The 18,652-nt window shown below is 35.7% G+C and overlaps 1 protein-coding gene across 2 annotated transcripts in view; it reads right to left on the reverse strand.

Moving 5' to 3' along the window:
- Positions 1 to 1,367: 1,367 nt before the first annotated feature.
- RERG (RAS-like, estrogen-regulated, growth inhibitor) overlaps positions 1,368 to 18,652 on the reverse strand; it is a 113,030-nt gene continuing 95,745 nt past the window's right edge. For both annotated transcript variants that reach the window (XM_011990818.1, XM_011990819.1), the window contains 3 exons: positions 14,560 to 14,616; positions 4,910 to 4,983; positions 1,368 to 3,094 (listed from right to left, as the gene is read on the reverse strand). In XM_011990818.1, coding sequence (XP_011846208.1) covers positions 2,687 to 3,094; positions 4,910 to 4,983; positions 14,560 to 14,616 — 539 coding nt within the window. In that variant the 3' untranslated portion in view covers positions 1,368 to 2,686. The remainder of the gene's footprint in view (positions 3,095 to 4,909; positions 4,984 to 14,559; positions 14,617 to 18,652) is intronic.

Here is an 18,652-nt window from a genome sequence, read left to right on the forward strand (position 1 = left end):
GTGAGAGTAAATCTGGTCCCTGTTATTCTATAATGGCCAAGTGAATATTACGCTTCTCATGCAGAAAATAGAACACTGTCTCTACTTTTTACAAAGGGAATCTTGTTTCCTCAGCATTCATAAAAATGAAGCTCAGCTTCCAAACAACTAGTAATATCAACTTATTTATAATCTTATATTTGGGGAGAAGGCTGGGGCATGAGAGAAATAACCAATTTATATTTGTACAATCTCATGCTCTTCTGTAATTAGTGGTTGAAACTTACGCCAATGGTTGTTTGCTTTTTAACGTCCAGATTTGTATTCACACATCTAGGGTAGTTTCTGATGTTGGTGACTGTGTGTTTAACTTAGTTTTTTGACTCAAGAATGACATCCATGTATTTCACTATGCTTCCTTATGAGCTTATTTTTAATAGGAATTGGCTGAACTATATTTCCAAGTATAGATATGAGAGAATCAAAGTGACTAATTCTAGAAAATAATGAAATTTCAAAAACAATTTTTATCTGCTTCCATTTCCCCTACATTGTCTAAAAGGACTTTACTGAAAATGCATCATAGCTAAGTTTCCCAATTTGATTCTTTAGTAGGTAGTTGCTTGCAGAAATAGGAATTTTTGACTTTCTTTCTTCCCTCCTGCCCCTTCATTTAAAAAAGAAAATTCCCTTTTGTTCTCTTTCCCTTTTTCCCCTAAAAATGATATATGTGGTCCTCTAAACTCCTTCTCATTACCACATTTACCATCATTGTTCATGTCTCTATATTTTGATTACATGCTATTTCCTTTGCCTAGAATATCTTTACCATATTTCTTTCTTGGATAACTCTCATGGATACTTTAAGGCTCAGATTAGACACCATCAAATAGACTAATTTGTATCAAGTTATGTGTCCAACATGTATAAATATTTGTAATCAGTAAACGAAAACATAAATAAAGTGAATTATCTGCTTTGGTATCTTCCCCACTACAGCTCAAGGATAAGAAGTATATAACTGATAATAATGCGGAGTCTAGAATCCAACCTTTTTACTCTTTGGGTTCAAATCCTGGTTCTACCCACTAAATAGCTATGCAAAATTGGCTTTACTACATTTTTCCACTTGTGTCTCAATATCTTTATCTCTATAATTGTGCTTACAGTACTAGTCTTGCACAGAGTGATTGTGAAGATTTGATAATATATAAAGCACCTAAAATAGCACCTAAAGACTCCAAAAGCAGCTATTCTAATCAACAGGAGCTAATTTTTTTTATATCAGGTTCACTGATTTGTCAATTTTGCAATTATTCAGTTGTCTCCTCGCATCTCCCTTCAAATTATAAATGTTTCATGTTATCACAAGAAAGATTACCCAAATATGACAGAATGAGAAAATTATGCTTTTTATTATAGTCACATAAAATAAAGTCAGTTACACCAAGTTGTCCAAATGCATGGTGAATTAATGCCTCCAACTCTTACAAATTTTTATACATATATCTATGCATTTATAAATACATACATATGTAAAAGATATATATTTTCTACTAAAATAAAGTACCCAAATCTTGGTATATAGGGGCATAATGGGGGAGAAAAGAATCACAAAGTTTTACCAGTTGTAGACTGTACTTTCAGAATACAAGAATCTGTTTTAGACACATTTATTCAGCTGTAATGAACTTTAATCACCCATTGTTTTCTGAATTTTCCTAAGTGAGTTAATGTATCCAAAATATCAAAACAAGTTATGTGGCAGACTTAATGAATCAGAGGCTAATTTTTCTTACTGTACCTGACTCAAAGCCTAGACTTCCCAATGGAGGCATGGTTAAGCTCCATTCTTAATTTTCTTGTTTTTTGGACTATAGTTTTGCTGCTAAAGTGATAAACAAATAAGATGTCTCTAATTCTACATCTTCTACTAGCATTCGATAAAGTCAGGGTTTGGTGAAAAGATTTCCAATGTTTCTACATCACTCTGACTTGATGAAAAAAGGCCCAGCAGGGTCTGAATTTCCTGCTGCCTTTGTTACAGCAAAAATATTGTTTGAGCCACGGAAGGAGAATTAGGGTGTAATGATCAATAGATCATTGAGAGAACCAACTCAAATTGAAACGAATTCTCTGTTATAGTGAAAAACATTAGTGAGAAGATGCTTGAACTTAAGAACAAAATAAAATGTTAAAGAAAACCTAGATGATATTAGATAATTCAGAAAATCTTCACTTCAGACAGAAACTAGAGTTCTTTCTATTTCCTGTTCCAATAGCTCAGCTTCTTCTCCTGTGTTTTTACTGTATTTTCTGCTATCTTAGACTTTAAAGACAATTATTTGTAGTATCTGACAAGAAATTGAATTTTTAAATGCCTTTGAAAAAACTTCAACCTACTTAAGCAAGGTGAAGATGCCTAAAAATAGCTTAATATAAACCAGTCATTTCAGAATCTCTGGTGATTACATGTTCAAATGCCATTAGAGTGTATCTTTATTCAAGCAGGAAAGGAAGAAGTTGTTAGCACTGAAATTGCATAAAACACGCTAAAACTTCCCAACCTATGGGAGGCTAGGAACAATGGGAAGCCCAGACATTTCCCAGAATCAAAACAAAGAATGCAATATTTCATTTTATTTTTGAAAGGGGAAGAGAAGGGGAAGAGTGTTTCCAATTACGTGGTCCACCTCAGCTGGGCTGCCTAACTACTGATTTTGGTGAGCATCTTGTTAATGGCTTGCTTGACATGCGTGGTGGAGCTGCGTCGCCTCGTCTTGCCCTGCACCATCCTCCGGCGACGCACCTCTCGACACAGCTCATAGAATATCTCTGTGATATTCCCTTCTCCAGTGCAGGCAGAACACTCGTAAAAAGCACAAGCCAACTCTGTGGCCAGCTTCTCTCCTTCTTCTGTGCTAACCTGCCTGGAGTGGTCCAAGTCAGCTTTGTTTCCAACCAAGATGAGAGTCACATTCTTGGGCTTTTTGATCTCATCTAGGATGTTCTTAAGTGGCAGCACTTCCTCAAAACTTCCTCGGTCAGTAATGTCGTAGACCAGCACAAAGCCTTCCCCCCATCGCATGTGTCCTTCCCTCTGAATGGTATCTTCCTGTTGGCAAAGAAAAATGGCCGTCAAGAGACCTGGAAATAATCAAAATAGATGGATGCTGGTAATGCTGACAGTAATCCCTTAATTACTATTCTTTATATCCAAAGTCATTAAAATGTCGTGGTACTCTAATTGTACAAACTTTCTGAATAAGTTTTAAATACAGTCATTACTTATTCATCTCAACATATTTCAGGGAACTGAATATTTTCTAATTCAACAGATTTTACCTTTCTGCTTTTATTTTTTTTCTTGCCATATCATTAAATCTGTAATCATAATAACTAAAAAGAAATTATAATCTTAGTTAAGCACATCACTTTTGAGACTTTTCATCACAATTAAGGAATTAGCAATTTTTTAATAGACAAGTAGCCCCTATCCCACCTTTAAGTATCATAATTAGAGTCAAAGTTTAGCAAGATGCCATTTTGGTTTGTTTTTTACTTTTTTGGTTTGTTGTTTGTTTTAATTTTCTCTTTCTTCAGATTATAGACAATTAGCTTCCAGTAAAACTGTGGCAAACTATTTAGAGAATCCAACTCTATGCTAAGGGATTTGACTTTTTTTCTTTTCCTATTTCAGAGCTCCCAAAATGTCAGGTAGTACCAATGACAGAAACTCTATTGAACTGATTCTCAAAGTGGGTTATCAGTCCTTCATAGGAAAGTGGCATGTATGATTTGAAAAAGCATTGCTTTCCCAGGTTCAAATGACTTCTGGAGGCATGCACTTCCCTGCTGCCTCTCTTCAGAATCAGTGCTCCGTGAAGGTCAGAGAATAAGTAGGAGGTGATGAGACGGAAAAGTGGGTAATTCATTTCGAGAACATTTCTTGGTTTAAACACTTTGATTCAAGTCTTTTTGGGTATCACAGGTCATTGATAAAGTACCATGGAAAACTTCAGCTTTCTGTCATTCCAGTGGCCATTTCTTTTTTCTTTTTCTTTTTTTTTTTTTTTGAGACGGAGTCTCGCTCAGTTGCCCAGGCTGGAGTGCAGTAGTGTGATCTGGGCTCACTGCAAGCTTTGCCTCCCGGGTTCACGCCATTCTCCTGCCTCAGCCTCCTGAGTAGTTGGGACTACAGGCACCCACCACCACGCCTGGCTAATTTTTTTGTATTTTTAGTAGAGATGGGATTTCACTGTGTTAGCCAGGATGGTCTTGATCTCCTGACCTCATGATCCTCCTGCCTCAGCCTCCCAAAGTGCTGGGATTACAGGTGGGAGCCACTGCGCCCCGCCAGTGACTATTCCTATACCTGAAAACTAAACCTACCTATGAACCCTTTTGTAATCTCAGAAGTGACTGACCTAATATCAAATACTACAAGAAAGACACCTAAAATAAAGTATTCTGAAACAAACAAACTTATATGACATCATGTAAGTTTAGAATACAATATATACTAAATCTCTTTCTTAAAGACTCACACATATGCATGTTAGAGGTTTTGAGAATTCTTTCAGTAAAGACACCTATTTAACTTCATTTGAGCATTTCAAAACACATTTGACCATGAAAACTTATTAATATCTTGGTATGCCACAAAATATAGGTGAGTGAGTCTAACCTAGATGATATGTGAATATTATAGTATGTTCAAAACCCTCTTGAAACACTGGGCAGTTTACATAAGGATGCGTATACAGATATTTACAAATACATTAATATATAAAATGACTAGTTAATTAGAGAAAAAGGTTTTAGGCATGCAAAATTTAGTTGAAGAAAAGTGCCTTATTTTTGTTCATAGCATAGATTTCTCAGTTTTATTTGATCCAGAAAAAATATTTTAGCTGAACTCTTTATTCACCTGACCAGCAGTGTCTAGTATCTCCATGGAAACAACTTCATCATCGATGGTTGCTTGGTGTCGGTAGGTTGATTCTAAGGGAATGAGCAAATAAAAAAGGCAAAAAGGTAAATACATGCAAGATTTAATTTGATCCTTAAAACTGAAAATGGGCATGGGAAAAGTATTCCTGATTTTACAGCATAAGGAACTGTGTAGTCTAGGAAGGAGAGGATGGATGTGCAAAAATGTAGAATCTTCATACTTAGCTCCCGGGCATACCAAGTTCTAACATGGGTGCTGCCAACTTTCAGAGTATAGAATAGGGGGAATCTCTTTGCATCTTTGCCACCCTATCCTTTCCTTTTTTTTTTTTTTTTTGACAGGGCCTAGCTCTGTTGCACAGGCTGGAGTACGGTAGTGCGATATCAGCTCACTGAAACCCAGGTTTCAAGCGACTCTCTTGTCTCAGCCTCCCAAGTACCTGGGATTACAGGTGCCTGCCACAACACCCAGTTAATTTTTGTATCTTAAGTGGAGACGAGGTTTCACCATGTTGGCCAGGCTGATCTTGAACTCCTGTCCTCAAGTGATCCTCCCGCCTTGGCCTCCCAAAGTGCTGGGATTAAGGCCTCAGCCACCGTGCCTGGCCCTATCCTTTCCTCTGAAGATTCCATTTTATTTTTCTGAAAAGACAGGTCCTTGGTGCTCTTTTCCTTCTATAATGAGACCTCCACAATGTAAATTGAGAAGGTGATTTTCACAAAATGTCTTGGTACTTCTAAAAATCTAGTTTCTAGAAACTGCTGTTTCTAACAAGATAACATACCAACAGAAGCTACCAATTTCCTTTCAAACCTCAACTCTGGAAATGTAACAGATATTACCAGGAGGTGAATGGTTCTTGCCAAATGATGTAAAACTATAAGAAACTCTAGGGGTAGTAAAAGGTGGTCAGACCCCAGATTGGTGAGGAACGGTAATCCAAAGTAGAGGAGGGTTGGGCAGCATGGAGGGGAGGTGGAACTATATGGAGTCCTCTTGCTCATGCTGCCTCTTCAAAGCAGAAAAATGGCAGATGCTCAGTACCAGCTGGAGGCTGGTGGATCAACAGCAGAGTGGTCACCAAGCTATGTGAGGGGAAGGAGAAGTTAGCAGGTGCAAGAAGACGGGGTGGCCCTGAGTATGCCCCTCATCACATAAAATGGAAACCACAGGTCAAAAATAAGTGCCAACTGGTGCTTCTCTGTATGAAAACTAGAATAATAGAAATAAAGAACCAAATGAATGACCTGATGAGAGTCAGGTTGAGGAACTCTCTCAGAAGTGTCAGTAAGTGTAAGTAAGTAAAACAAAGGAACATGTAAAAGTAAAATTTAATAAGAGGTATGGATAATAGAACAAGAAATCTTAGTATCCTTTATAAAATGAGCCTCAAAGGAGAGAATAAAATACATAGAGGAGTGGAAATTATTGAGGTTGTAATGGCTGAGAATTTCCCTACGTGAGAGAACAATGAAAGATTTAAGATTAAGGGAACTAGCAGGACACATGAGGAAAAAGTTCCATATTTAAACCTATTACAACAAAACTTAAGGATATCAATGACAAAAAATGTCTAAAGGGATTTAGGGAATAAAACACATCACAAAAGATACGACTCAGATCGATGTAGAACGTTTTGCCAGTGAAACTGAATTCAAGATGTCCATGAGAACAATAAAACTATATCAAAATCAATCCGGCATTAGAATTCTAGATGATTCTATCAGTATATCAGGGTGAAGATGGGGGAAAAGGCCAGAAACAAGTATGTGTGAACTAATGTACTTGTCTGATTCCAGAAGATGATATAACTCTTAAAAATCTAGAAAAAGTCAACTCAATAAATTAGAAGAGAAGAAACAGAATACATTCAAGACAACATAAGAAAAGAAAATAAAAAACATCCTGAAAAAGAAATCAAAACCAAAGCATGGTATTTGAAAAGATATAAAAAGAGGGCAGAGCTGTAAAGATCTGACGATACTGCCATTAAATTAGGAAAGACAATGCAATTAAAATTTAGCATAAAAAGAGGAAAGTGTACGTTCTGCTGAAATAAAAACAAAATTATACGAAGTTTATAAGCAATAATTTCAAGCTCATAAATTCTGGGAGAAAAATACAGTATAACTAGCATTATTCTGTATCAGCAAAAGCCATGTAGGAGAGGTGAGAGAAAACAGGAAGCTACTCCCAATAGTAGTAAAATAAATAATATTTAGGAAGTAATAAAAATATACAAAACCCTTCAAAAACAAAAACAAAAATTTTCTAGAATAGAAAATTTTAGAACTTTATAACAGTAAATAAAGACTTGAATAAATAAGAAAATCCAAGGAAAATGGAGAAACAACATTTTTAAAACATGTCAGTTTTCCCCAAAATTAATCTAGAATTTAACACAATTCAAATGAAATGTCCAGGTAGACTTTTTGAGAAGCTCCAGAAATTTATTTAAGATTATATAATACTATACAACATTACTTGAAACAGTGTGGTACTAATATCAGAATGCACAAATTTACCAAGGCCTTAACAATAGACTCATATTTATATAGGAACTTAGTATATGACTGAGGTGGCACCACAAGTCCCTTAGGGAAATAATAAATGGTTCAAACAGTAGCATTCGGATTAGAACCAATAAGAAAGAACTGGCCACTAAATGCACAAAATAAAGCTGGGCTTCTAGGGCGTATATTAAAAGTAAATCTGGATGAATTAGAGATCTAAACTCACCTAGATTTGAAGAGTGAAACCTAAAGTTAAAAAAATTAAAAGTAAGAAAATATAAAAGCTCATGCACAGACCAAAAAAAAAAAAAAAAAAAGAGAGACAAAAAATAAATGGGTTGACTACATTAAAATTAAGAATTTTGTGCAATATTAAATAGGCTAAAGACTGGAGAATATATTTGTAATATCATAAGCAAAAAGTTGATTAATATCTAAGGTATGAAAGAAATTTTAGAAATTAAAAAGATAAGTGAACAGGAAAGAAATACGGCCAAAGTATACAAAGAGGAAATTCACAGAGAAGGATGCCCAATTAGTGAAAATATATATCAAATGATGTTTTACCTGCTTACTTACCAGAGAGAAGCTTATAAAATTATTTTATGACAAAAAGATTGGCAAAAATTATGAAACTAGGTAATATAATGCCTGACTAGGTTACAGGCAGCTTCTCTACACTGGCAATGAGAGTGTAGACTGGTACATCGTTTTGAAGAGCAATTCACTAGAATTTGATATGGGCATACCTTATGATTCAGCAATCTCCCTCTCAGGTACATGCACTAGAAAAAACCTGGTCCAGGTTCTTACAGCACTGGGCCTCCAAGTGTAGTGCCTGAACCAGTAACATCCAGCTCACCTAGGAACTTGTTAGAAATGCAAATTCTCAGGCTCCACCCCAGACCTATGGGCAATCTGTGTTCTAACAAGTCCCCCAGGTGATTACGGTGCATGCTAAAGTTTGAGAACCACCGATTTAAAGGTATGTTTTCCCTAGTGACATTAGCAGTAGCTCATACTGGAGGCAACTTAGGTGTTTATCATTGGGGAGATTAGTTAAATGTGGCATAGTAAAGAATACCATGTAGAAAACTAGAAGTAAATAGAGAAAAATGCATGGATCTTAAAAATATCAGATTTGGTTCTAATGATTAGAAGTGTATATATATCTATATAAATATATAAAAGTTATATAAATTTAACAAATATATATACAGAACACTATTTTCCCTAAGTAAACATATAATAATAGCTAGCACATACTGCTTCTATTTGAACAACTGTTCTAAACACTTTACTTATGTTAACTCATTAATCCTCACAAATATCCAATGAAGTATATATTGCTATCAGCTCCATTTTACAAGAAGCAGCTGAGCCGTAACAAGATTAAATAACTTGCCCAAAGTCACACTGATAATAAATGGTAGATGTGAGATTTGAGTCAGGGAAGACCAGCTTTGGAGTTCCGGCTTTTAAATATCATGCTTAGTTTCAAACACACTAGACTCTGCACATAAGGCAAAGAGGAGGGCAGTGGGTGTCAAAATAAGGGATGAAGGGGAAGAGAAAGTGAAATAATATAAGGCCTCCCATACACTAATAATAGCATAACACCATGAAAAAGAGTAGTATGATTAACATAATTATTAACTCAATTCTTTGTACCCAAACTACCCAAATCATTAACCAACCAACCAACCCAATAAACTCGGAAGTTTCTGCTCCCATGGGGGTAGCCTGTAAGCCAATGGTTTTATAATTATTTTTTCTATCTACCTCATGTTTCTGACTTTCATTTCATCAACTATTTTGTAGTCCTTTTTTGATCACTGTTTTCTCTTACTTTACTGTAAATATAATCTGTCCAAAACACAAACTGTAGAATGCAGCTTTGCCAGCCATATCCTTGCCTTCTACTTCCATCAGCACTGTGTAGTGATCATTGGCCACAGGCATGGCACATTGCTCAAGTATTTTCCAAAAAGTAAAATTTTAAAATTAGATTATGTCCAATATTTTAATAAGTGTATTTTACGTTATTGTCATTCTCCTAGAATATGTAATCCATACATGGCATATCATAGTGATTTGCAATTTCAGAATATTCCGTCCCCCCTACTCTTTTACGTTAAATGGGAGATTATAGTTTTGTATGATTTAATGCTCTAAAATACTATTTACAGCAGCCACTTGTCTCCAAGTGTTCTCTCAATAATTTTCTTTTTGTATCTTCAGTGCCCCAGCGTGAGGAAGAGCAGCCCAGACGGCATCACACATGCTGGGGGGCCATGCCCTTTGGCTTCTCCCTCTGCTGTTCTTTAGTGTCCTTTGTACTGACTTCCCTTTTAGAAAGACTGGCATCAGCCCCAGAGACTGGAAAACAGAGTTCTGGGCTCTATTCCATCTCTTTGCACTAAAAGTTGTATGAGAGACAGGGACATTTTTCTCTGCTGCTTCCATGATAAATAGGATATGTATTTCAATCACAGAATGCCACAGTAGGGGGGAAATGGAATACAATAAAAATTGTATGAAGTTGTGTGATTCTTTGGTTATTCGTTAACTGAAACAAAAATGATAAAATGCAGGATATGAGAGAATGTCTGCCCCAGACATAGCAGCGGGTGGTAGCAGTGATTTTGTCTAAGCTGAATACTGGTTTCATACCATTTTAAGAAATTTTTCTTTCAGCTTCTCTCTCTCATTAGAAGCTCACTTTCTCTATGTGTAAAACAATGGAAGTATTGCCCCAAAAGGCAAAGTTTCTATGTGCTAACTCTTCCAGAGTTAACTCTAAAAAAATGTACTAAGTAGTTTTTGAAATTAGACTCCGCTATGCATCTTAACACATAAAAGAAAATGTGTATGTATTTGTTTGGTGGATATTCTTTTGATTTTGTTCATACTAAACAAAAATAATAAATCGAGCCTTTTTTGTGAAGGGTGGAGGGATGATTATTTAGGAGATAGATCCAAATGAACCAAAATATTGTATACTGTAAGACAAATATGAGTTTCAAAATGGAATGAGGCATTAAAAGTTACACTTGAATTTCACTGTATATGAGAGATGTATAATTTAAAATCTGCACTCACTAGTAGTCTAATAACTAGAAGTATATTTTATGTACTCTAAGAGGAGTTGATGCTCAAAGGGATGTTGCATGTGGCTAATCTTTTTACTGATTTAGCTTTTGTTTTTGCAAATTTCAACACATTAGTATGGACACTTAGCCAGCACAGTAACAACAGCAGTTAGTCACGCTGATTTATGCCAGAATGGAAATTGTACTGAGTTGAGTTCTATTCCTAGTCTAACCACAACTGGACACGTAATTTTGATTAAACTTACTTCTTTGTACCTGTTTCCTTATTTGTCAAATGACAATCTCCAAGTTCCTTGCAGTGCCAATATTAAATAACTAAACAATTCTATGAGTTGGCTAAGCACTTCGGCTTTAGAATCTGGTTAAGATAATTTGTTCTGGGTGTATCTATTTTCGTATGAACCATCCAAGCAGCAGGAGTTGTAAGGCAGGCAAGAAGAACCAATCACAGAACCAAGGAACGAGTGGGTCTGATGTCTCCTGATGCCCATCCTCACTTCTATCTGAGCCTTTTCTAAGCTGATTCAAACAGTGCCTCCAATGTACCAGTCACAGTAGTGATAGAAGCTGAAATACAGTCTCTCTCTCCCTCTCCAAATGCCTCCATCACACGCACACACACACACACACACACACACACACACACAGTCACAGGCACACACATTCTAAGCCTCTATCTGCATTCTCTGCAGTGACCAGCATTCTTAGAGGGTAGTATGTCTCTTGGAGGTAGGGATTCAGTTCTTGGTTGGGATCCATTCAGAACATGGATCCTGTTGTTCTACAATCAGATCATTGCTGCCACCACCATTAGGGGTTTTTCATGGTTAGATGGTCCAACTCCCACATCTTAAGAGCTTCAGTGGTGGTTTTCAAATGTGGTTCATAGACATCCGTGTGCTGGTGTGCTGGCCACCCACAAAGATTTCACTGATCCACAGTATAATAAGGAAAATTAAAATAAAGCTAAAATTGTTCAATGTAAACTGATTTTTTTTTACATTGTATCCTTCAAAACACTCGGATGTTAAAGCAATTTCTTTCTTTTCTGAAGTCCAAGTACAAGTAGAGCGTAGGTTTAGTTCCCCCTGTCTTTCTTTCCCTTGCCTGCACTCCTAATTTAATTATATAGGCTTTCTCCATAAAAATCAAATAAAAAAACACTGGGTCTGAAACCGAAAAGTTTAGGAGTCACTTGCTACTATAGTAGCAGGCATTTTCTTCATTGAATTATTTCAAAGCAGTAAATATTCTAATTGTGTTAATATGTCGAACGATGTTCACAGTCTTCAGCTTCTCGAGGAGTAACAATTCTGTTCCAGGTTGAAAAAAACTGTCCCATGTTTCGCAGCAAAGCACTGACTTCAGAATTCAAGACTGCTTCTTGTGTATAAGCCACTTGGTTTTTTAATGTAGTTATCTCTTCTGGTGGTGGTTTTGAAACTTTTAAAGTAGCTGATATGGTTTGGATCTGTGTCTCCATCCAAATCTCATGTTCATTTGTTATCCCCAATGTTGGAGGTGGGGCCTGGTGGGAGGAGATTGGATCATGAGGTGGTTTCTCATGGTTTAACACCATCCCTCGTGGTGCCGTCATCACAATAGTGAGTTCTAGTGAGATCTGGTGCTTTTAAAGTGTGTGGCATGCCCCCCCCCACCCTCAGTCATGGTCCTGCCATGTAAGATGCCTGCTCCCACTTTCCCTTCTGCCACGAGTAAAAGCTCCCTGAGGCCTCCCCAGAAGTAAATGCTGCCACGCTTCCTGCACAGCCTGCAGAGCCATGAGCCAATTAAACCTCTTTTCTTTGTAAACTACTCAGTCTCAGGTATTTCTTTATAGCATTATGAGAACGGACTAATGCAGTAGCCATGTATTCAACAAAGAATCCTATCTTCCCCAAGGTAGTATGAAGTTAAACTCAGGAAATGCTAATTTCCCTTGAATCAAATGCATTGAGAACCCCTTTCTGCTGGAACAAAAGTGACCTCTTGCACACATGCATATAGACACACAAATCCAGCCTCCGGTGTGAGAGAATTAATGAAGCCCTCACCAGGGAGTGAGTCATATATCCATGACTCCTGAAGACTGATGAGGCAGTGCTTGTTGCTTAGCAGCTGCCATCCTCTTTGAGAAGTACCACACAAGGTCACTCAATAAAGTTTCTTTATTCTTACTGAAGGAAGCCTGCACTATACATAACTGATGCAGGCAGATTACTATTAATAGCAGTTGTTTTTCAGAATGAATAAAACAGAAGGGAAAATGGTTCGACTAAGACTAATTAAGAATAATAAGATTAGGTACTGGAACACATTCAGGGAGAGTTCATTTTATGAGATCGTTTTTTCTAAGCTTCATCTTTCATTGAGATATATGGATACAGCAATAAAAAAAATCTGTATTTTTAAAACTAAACTCCCATAAATCATTAAGATTCTCAGATAATCTCCATAAATCCTATGTAAGTAATAAAAATATAAGAGCAGAATAAGTATTCACTTGGTGGGTGAAATAATAAAGAATAATTTTTTTTGAATCGGGTGCATTTTTAGATCCAAATATATCATCTTAAAATTAGTGTGGCTACATTTAAAAATATGTTGAAAAATTTGGATGTGAAAACTCTGACCTATTTAAAAGCAAAAACAGAATAATAAATAATAAATGTAGAGACATGCTATTCTCCTAGATTAAAAGGTGGAATAACATAAATATATGAATCTTCTCAAAGTAATTTATAGTTCTAGTACAATTCCAATCAAAATCATGTCATACTATTACAGAGGTTCTAAACTTGATCTGGAAAAATCAACTGAACAGAGTAGCCAAAATAATTTTGTAAAAAGTAATAAGGAAAGACGTTCTCTACAAAGTATCAAAATGTTCCGTACAGCATACAATTAATGAAAAAGTGTGCCTCTTCTGTTTGGTGTGAAAAGCAAATCTAGAATGGTGTCCTGGTATAAACAATTCAACATATGAAAAGATTGCATTGGAAATAGTGGAGAAAGGTAGAGAGTATTTAATAAATAACAGGAGGAAAACTGGTTAAAGATTTGGACAAAAACGTTGGGTTTTCACCTTGTACTTCTTACTAAAATAAATTTCAGAAGTATTAGTCAAATACTAACTAAACTATAAGATCATTCTATATTCCCTTCCTTATTGTTTTCCTTCACAGCCCTTATCGCTATCTCACATATATTTGTTTGTTTATTGACTCTTCTGTCTTTCCTAGACTGTGCGCTCAAAAAAGCCAAGGCCTTCTCTTGCTGTATACTGATTTATCCTTAGCACCCAGAACACTTTGACACACAGGAGGCGCTTGATAAATATTTGTAGAATGAATGAATAAAAACAATGAAAGAAGCCTTGCTCCCTTTTAAACTGAAAATCTTGGAGTGACAAAAATAAAACAGAACAAAGAAATAAAAAAAAAACAACAAGAAGAGTGTTTGCCTACATTTTATACATCAACATTATTGCTACTTTTAAGATCCACAGACATCATATTTTGCTTCTTCTCTCCTTCTCTCTCTGCAGCAGACTTTAGTCAGATGTATTGGAGAGAAGAAAAGAGAGAAACATATTTTATTTTCCCCTAAAATCCATATTCAATCATTTTATTTTTCTGTTACTCTTCTCAGGATGCCATTCTATTACGCACCAAATTTCCCATGTCCATTTTATCCTCTTTCTCCCATTAGAATGATACTGCATTTTTCTGATGTGACGGCAGCGTGTTGTACCCACTTCCTTTCTTTGTGGCTGAGGCTTGACCTAACTACTTCATCTATGCGTTAAAATCCTGCAGGGTTCCAAGCACAGACAGCATGAAACACACATCTAGCCTCATAGAGGGCTTCTTTGCATGATTTGAAAAGCACTTCCAAATCAGCTAAAAGGAGTTTAAAAATGTTGCAACAGAAAATATTATTCTTTCTCTGGGGCCATAAATTTTTATTGAAGAGGAGAAGGAAACAAAATTTGACCTACCGAGGGTGGGATCATATTCCCAGATGAACCGTTTGGTCAGAAATCTCACTACAAGAGCTGTGGAAGAAAAGAGCAACATTTCAAAAAGTAATTTGTTAATTTGCTTAGCGCACCTATCTTTTTAAAGAAAGCGAAATGCTCCACACAACCCTATAAATGCTTTATATTTCCTTGGTATGTAAACCGAATAAATTTTTTATGTTTATTCAAGTAATTTTCCAATTTCATATTATGGCCTAAAAACCACTGTAATGTTTGAATGGGTTTATTGTGCATTAGTCAACAATTAGATTTGTTGCTTTAGTCACAAGGTTAAAAACAAAACAAACAAACGTATAATGTGAAAATGCTCATATATAAAATTTTTAGCAAAATGATGAATTCAGATATAAAAGGTCACAATACAGGTATCCGAAGTTTGCATATTGATAAGGATTGGCAAAGGCAAGTTTTAAATGTGATAATTTTTAGTGTAATGAAAGATCACTAGCAGGTCATTTGCATTTTTAAAAAGTAGATATTCAAAATTAAGACTCTTTATTAGAGATCTGTGAAAGCTCATCAAAAGCAGCACTGACAGAATACAGTCAGAATCAGGTTCTGGAACTACACTATGCAGTTTGCTTTCATGATCTCCTCAATCCTCACTTCATCTTTATGAGGCAGGTACTATGATAATTCCCATTTTTCAGATCAGGAAACTGAGGCGCTGAGGGGTTAACTCATTTAATTAAGCTTATCTAGTTAGTTAGTGGCCTGGTAAGGATTTGAATCCAGGAAGTCTGTAACTTATCCATTGTACCAAACCGAATTTAAGTCCTACGCCATCTGGATAATATTTAACTGGAAGATGGGCTGGAGAAAAGCACTGAAATATATGGACTCTATTGTCCTTATAAATTGATGAGACATATGCCAAACATTTTCTTACACTTGTAGTATAGTTGAAAACAGTGGTTTTAAATGAAAACAAAAAAAAATTGGAGCGGGATGTCACAGGCACTTAAAAAATGGAATGAAAGCATTGGATCCTTTTCCTGAAAAAATATACATACACACATTTGGCATATAATTTAGCAGGCTCATGAGCCCTCCATAGACCCCTGATGGTCTCCCTGGGATCCCACTGACCTTAATGAAAGATTCATTGTCTATCATGTTTTACAGTTTTAAAATACCCATTATAATGTGTATTTTTATTTTTATTGAAATGCCCTTAATGTAGCAGCCAAAAGATACTCCTTGAAGAAATAAAACTAGTTAGCGGAAGGTCACTGTCATTCTTTGCCTAGTCTCACTTTTAGCAACAACAGAGGTATAACCTTCCTCCTGTAAAGTTTTATATGAGAGATGGCAGTGTAAACTGCATGAGGACTTCACAAAACAGAGGACAACGTGGCTTCATGACGGGAGGCTGGAAACGGAAAGTACCAATGTTCTTTGTAATTACAGAGTGTGAGGCTGAATTTGAGCCAAAATATTTGCAGTGCCTAAAGTAGCAAGGCCACTGACCCCGTAATACTTCCCACAGTGACTGTACTTGTGGTTTTATCTGCAGTCTTCAGAGTCTGTCACTGTTCACTCTCTTGAGACTGAAACTTTTATTTTTACATACAGGATGCAGTAAGCAGTAAACATATTTTTTCTTTTTTACAATTAGCAACGTTAATAAACACTCAACAGCTCGCACGATTTAAAGAGTTCCATCTTTTGTTACACTAGGTAGTGTTTTTTTTTTTTGTTTTTTTGTTTTTGTTTTTTGAGACGGTATCTCCCTCTGTTGGCCAGGCTGGAGTGCAGTGGCGCCATCTCAGCTCACTGCAATCTCCACCTTCCGGGTTCAAGCAATTCTCCTGCCTCAGCCTCCCAAGTAGCTGGGATTACAGGCACGTGCCACCACACCCAGCTAATTTTCGTATTTTTAGTAGAGACAGGGTTTCACCATGTTGGCCAGGGTGGTCTCACCATGTTGGCCAGGGTGGTCTCAATCTCCTGACCTTGTGATCTGCCCGCCTCGGCCTTCCAAAGTGCTGGGATTACAGGCGTGAGCCACTGCGCCCGGCCAGACTATGTAGTTTTAACACTAAAGGCTGCAACCTAGAAAACTTAATTATCTGCCATCATGAAAAAATGAGCTTTATTTTTACGTAAGTGTGGTTTACAGTTCTTCAATTCCAAAACCATTTAAATTTGAATCATTTCTCAAAATCTTTAAAAAATGTATTAGACACTCCATCGGCTTTCAAAACCAAGTATACTGAACATAATTGAATCATTTGTAAATGCCTGGATCTCAGTTAAGAACCTTGGTTAGTGCCTGTGCAGTTATGCAGCAATACTTTCTGAAGCTGTAGGGTGGATGGGGCAAAACAGCTCTAGAGTGCTAGAGGTTTTGAACATATATATGTATACGAATGTTCAAAAACTCAAAAAAGTTATATATATTGACTATTCTATATCAATATATTCACAACAGTTGTATAACTTATTACATTTAAATAATAAATATATTCAAAATAGTTATATAATTTATTAAATTTAAATAATAAAATTTAATCCCAAACAGTTAATTTATTGTTTATACAATAGATATTAAAATGTATTAAATTTTAATAAATTTCTAAATTATTAATAAATCAATAATCTAATTTAACTATAATTAATGAAAACAGGTACTATAAAGATTGATCTAATTTCCTTTTGACTCCCTACCCTCTCCATCCTGACTATCTTGAGCAAAGTTTGTCTTTGGAAGTAAAATGGTGGTACTGATTTTTACTGCTACCGGAATTCTGATTTAAGGCCTTGTTGCTCCAGAAGTTTTAAGGTTTGACATATTTGATTAGTAGTTACTCTTGAGTCTCTGCCTCCTGAAATATTTTATTTTCTTCCCATTGCCTTGACAACCCATACCTTTCCATTAAACAAGCCAAACATGTCCAATGGCTAATGTAGGGAAGACTGTTTTCCTCCTTTTGCCTAATTTACAACCTACTTGGCTAATTCTTCATCATCTGTGGTTCCATTTTAGTATTACTGGTACTATGAATTTTATGATTATTAATGAAAGTTGGTTTCTAACAAAATGGAAAATTTGGTAACAAAAATTTAATCCAATAAAATATTTTTAAAAGCCACTTAATGTAATCATTCAGTGGCATGCTATTCCATATATAAGTAAGAGCTAAAGGTAAATCCATTACATTAAAATAGTCATGTTATTTCTAAAATTAACCAATCTATGCTGTTTACTCGAAATAATTCCTGACAACATTATCAAGAAGAAGCAGGCATCAGAAGTGCCAGATTTAGTGTCAGAATAATATTTTAAAATGAAAATTAATTAGGTATGATCTGTACAGTAAATCAGCTTCAGCAAGAAATCAACTCTTCAAGGTAAATGTAAACTAACACACATGCTATTCCTTATTTAAGAGTCATATTCAAGAGAGATTCAGGTAAGACTTTCAAATGTTACCTTTCAGTATCATACTTGAAAAATATGTCATTACTTTTCTTTATAGAATTCAGGAAGTAACTTGATTGACAATGTATATAATGCAATTTTTTAAAAGATACTTAAGCATATGTAACCTCCTATGCAATTGTGATTGTTCTTTTCTATAGGTCTCCAGGCATAGAGCTATTGCCATATAACAAATCCACTCCCAAAACTCTGTAGCATACCACAATAGGTATTTACTATGGAGAAATATTGGAAAACTTTTCCAGCTGGAAAAAGCATTATGTATTTATGGGACTGTGGTGAGTTGATTGCATTGGAAAAATATAACTAAAAGAGTTTAAAATGGCCAGGACAGATTTTTTTTTAGGTTAGGAAAAGAATTTCTGCTCCAATTAAAAGTGCTTCAAGGAATACTACTCATCACCTTCACATCATGAATACCTTTTGAATTTTGTCTATGATCCTGGTAACACACCCCATGAAGACTCTTGATTTAATATACACTCTACAACAGTACAACATTCATATAATAATGAAAACTTACTACGGATGTATATTAAGTGATTTATATCATTTTCATTTGTAACCTGTAGTGCCTTCACAAAAAATACATACTTTTAAGTTGTA

The sequence above is a fragment of the Mandrillus leucophaeus genome, unplaced genomic scaffold (genome assembly GCF_000951045.1).
Source record: "Mandrillus leucophaeus isolate KB7577 unplaced genomic scaffold, Mleu.le_1.0 Scaffold383, whole genome shotgun sequence".
In the NCBI taxonomy this organism is placed as follows: Eukaryota; Metazoa; Chordata; class Mammalia; order Primates; family Cercopithecidae; genus Mandrillus; species Mandrillus leucophaeus.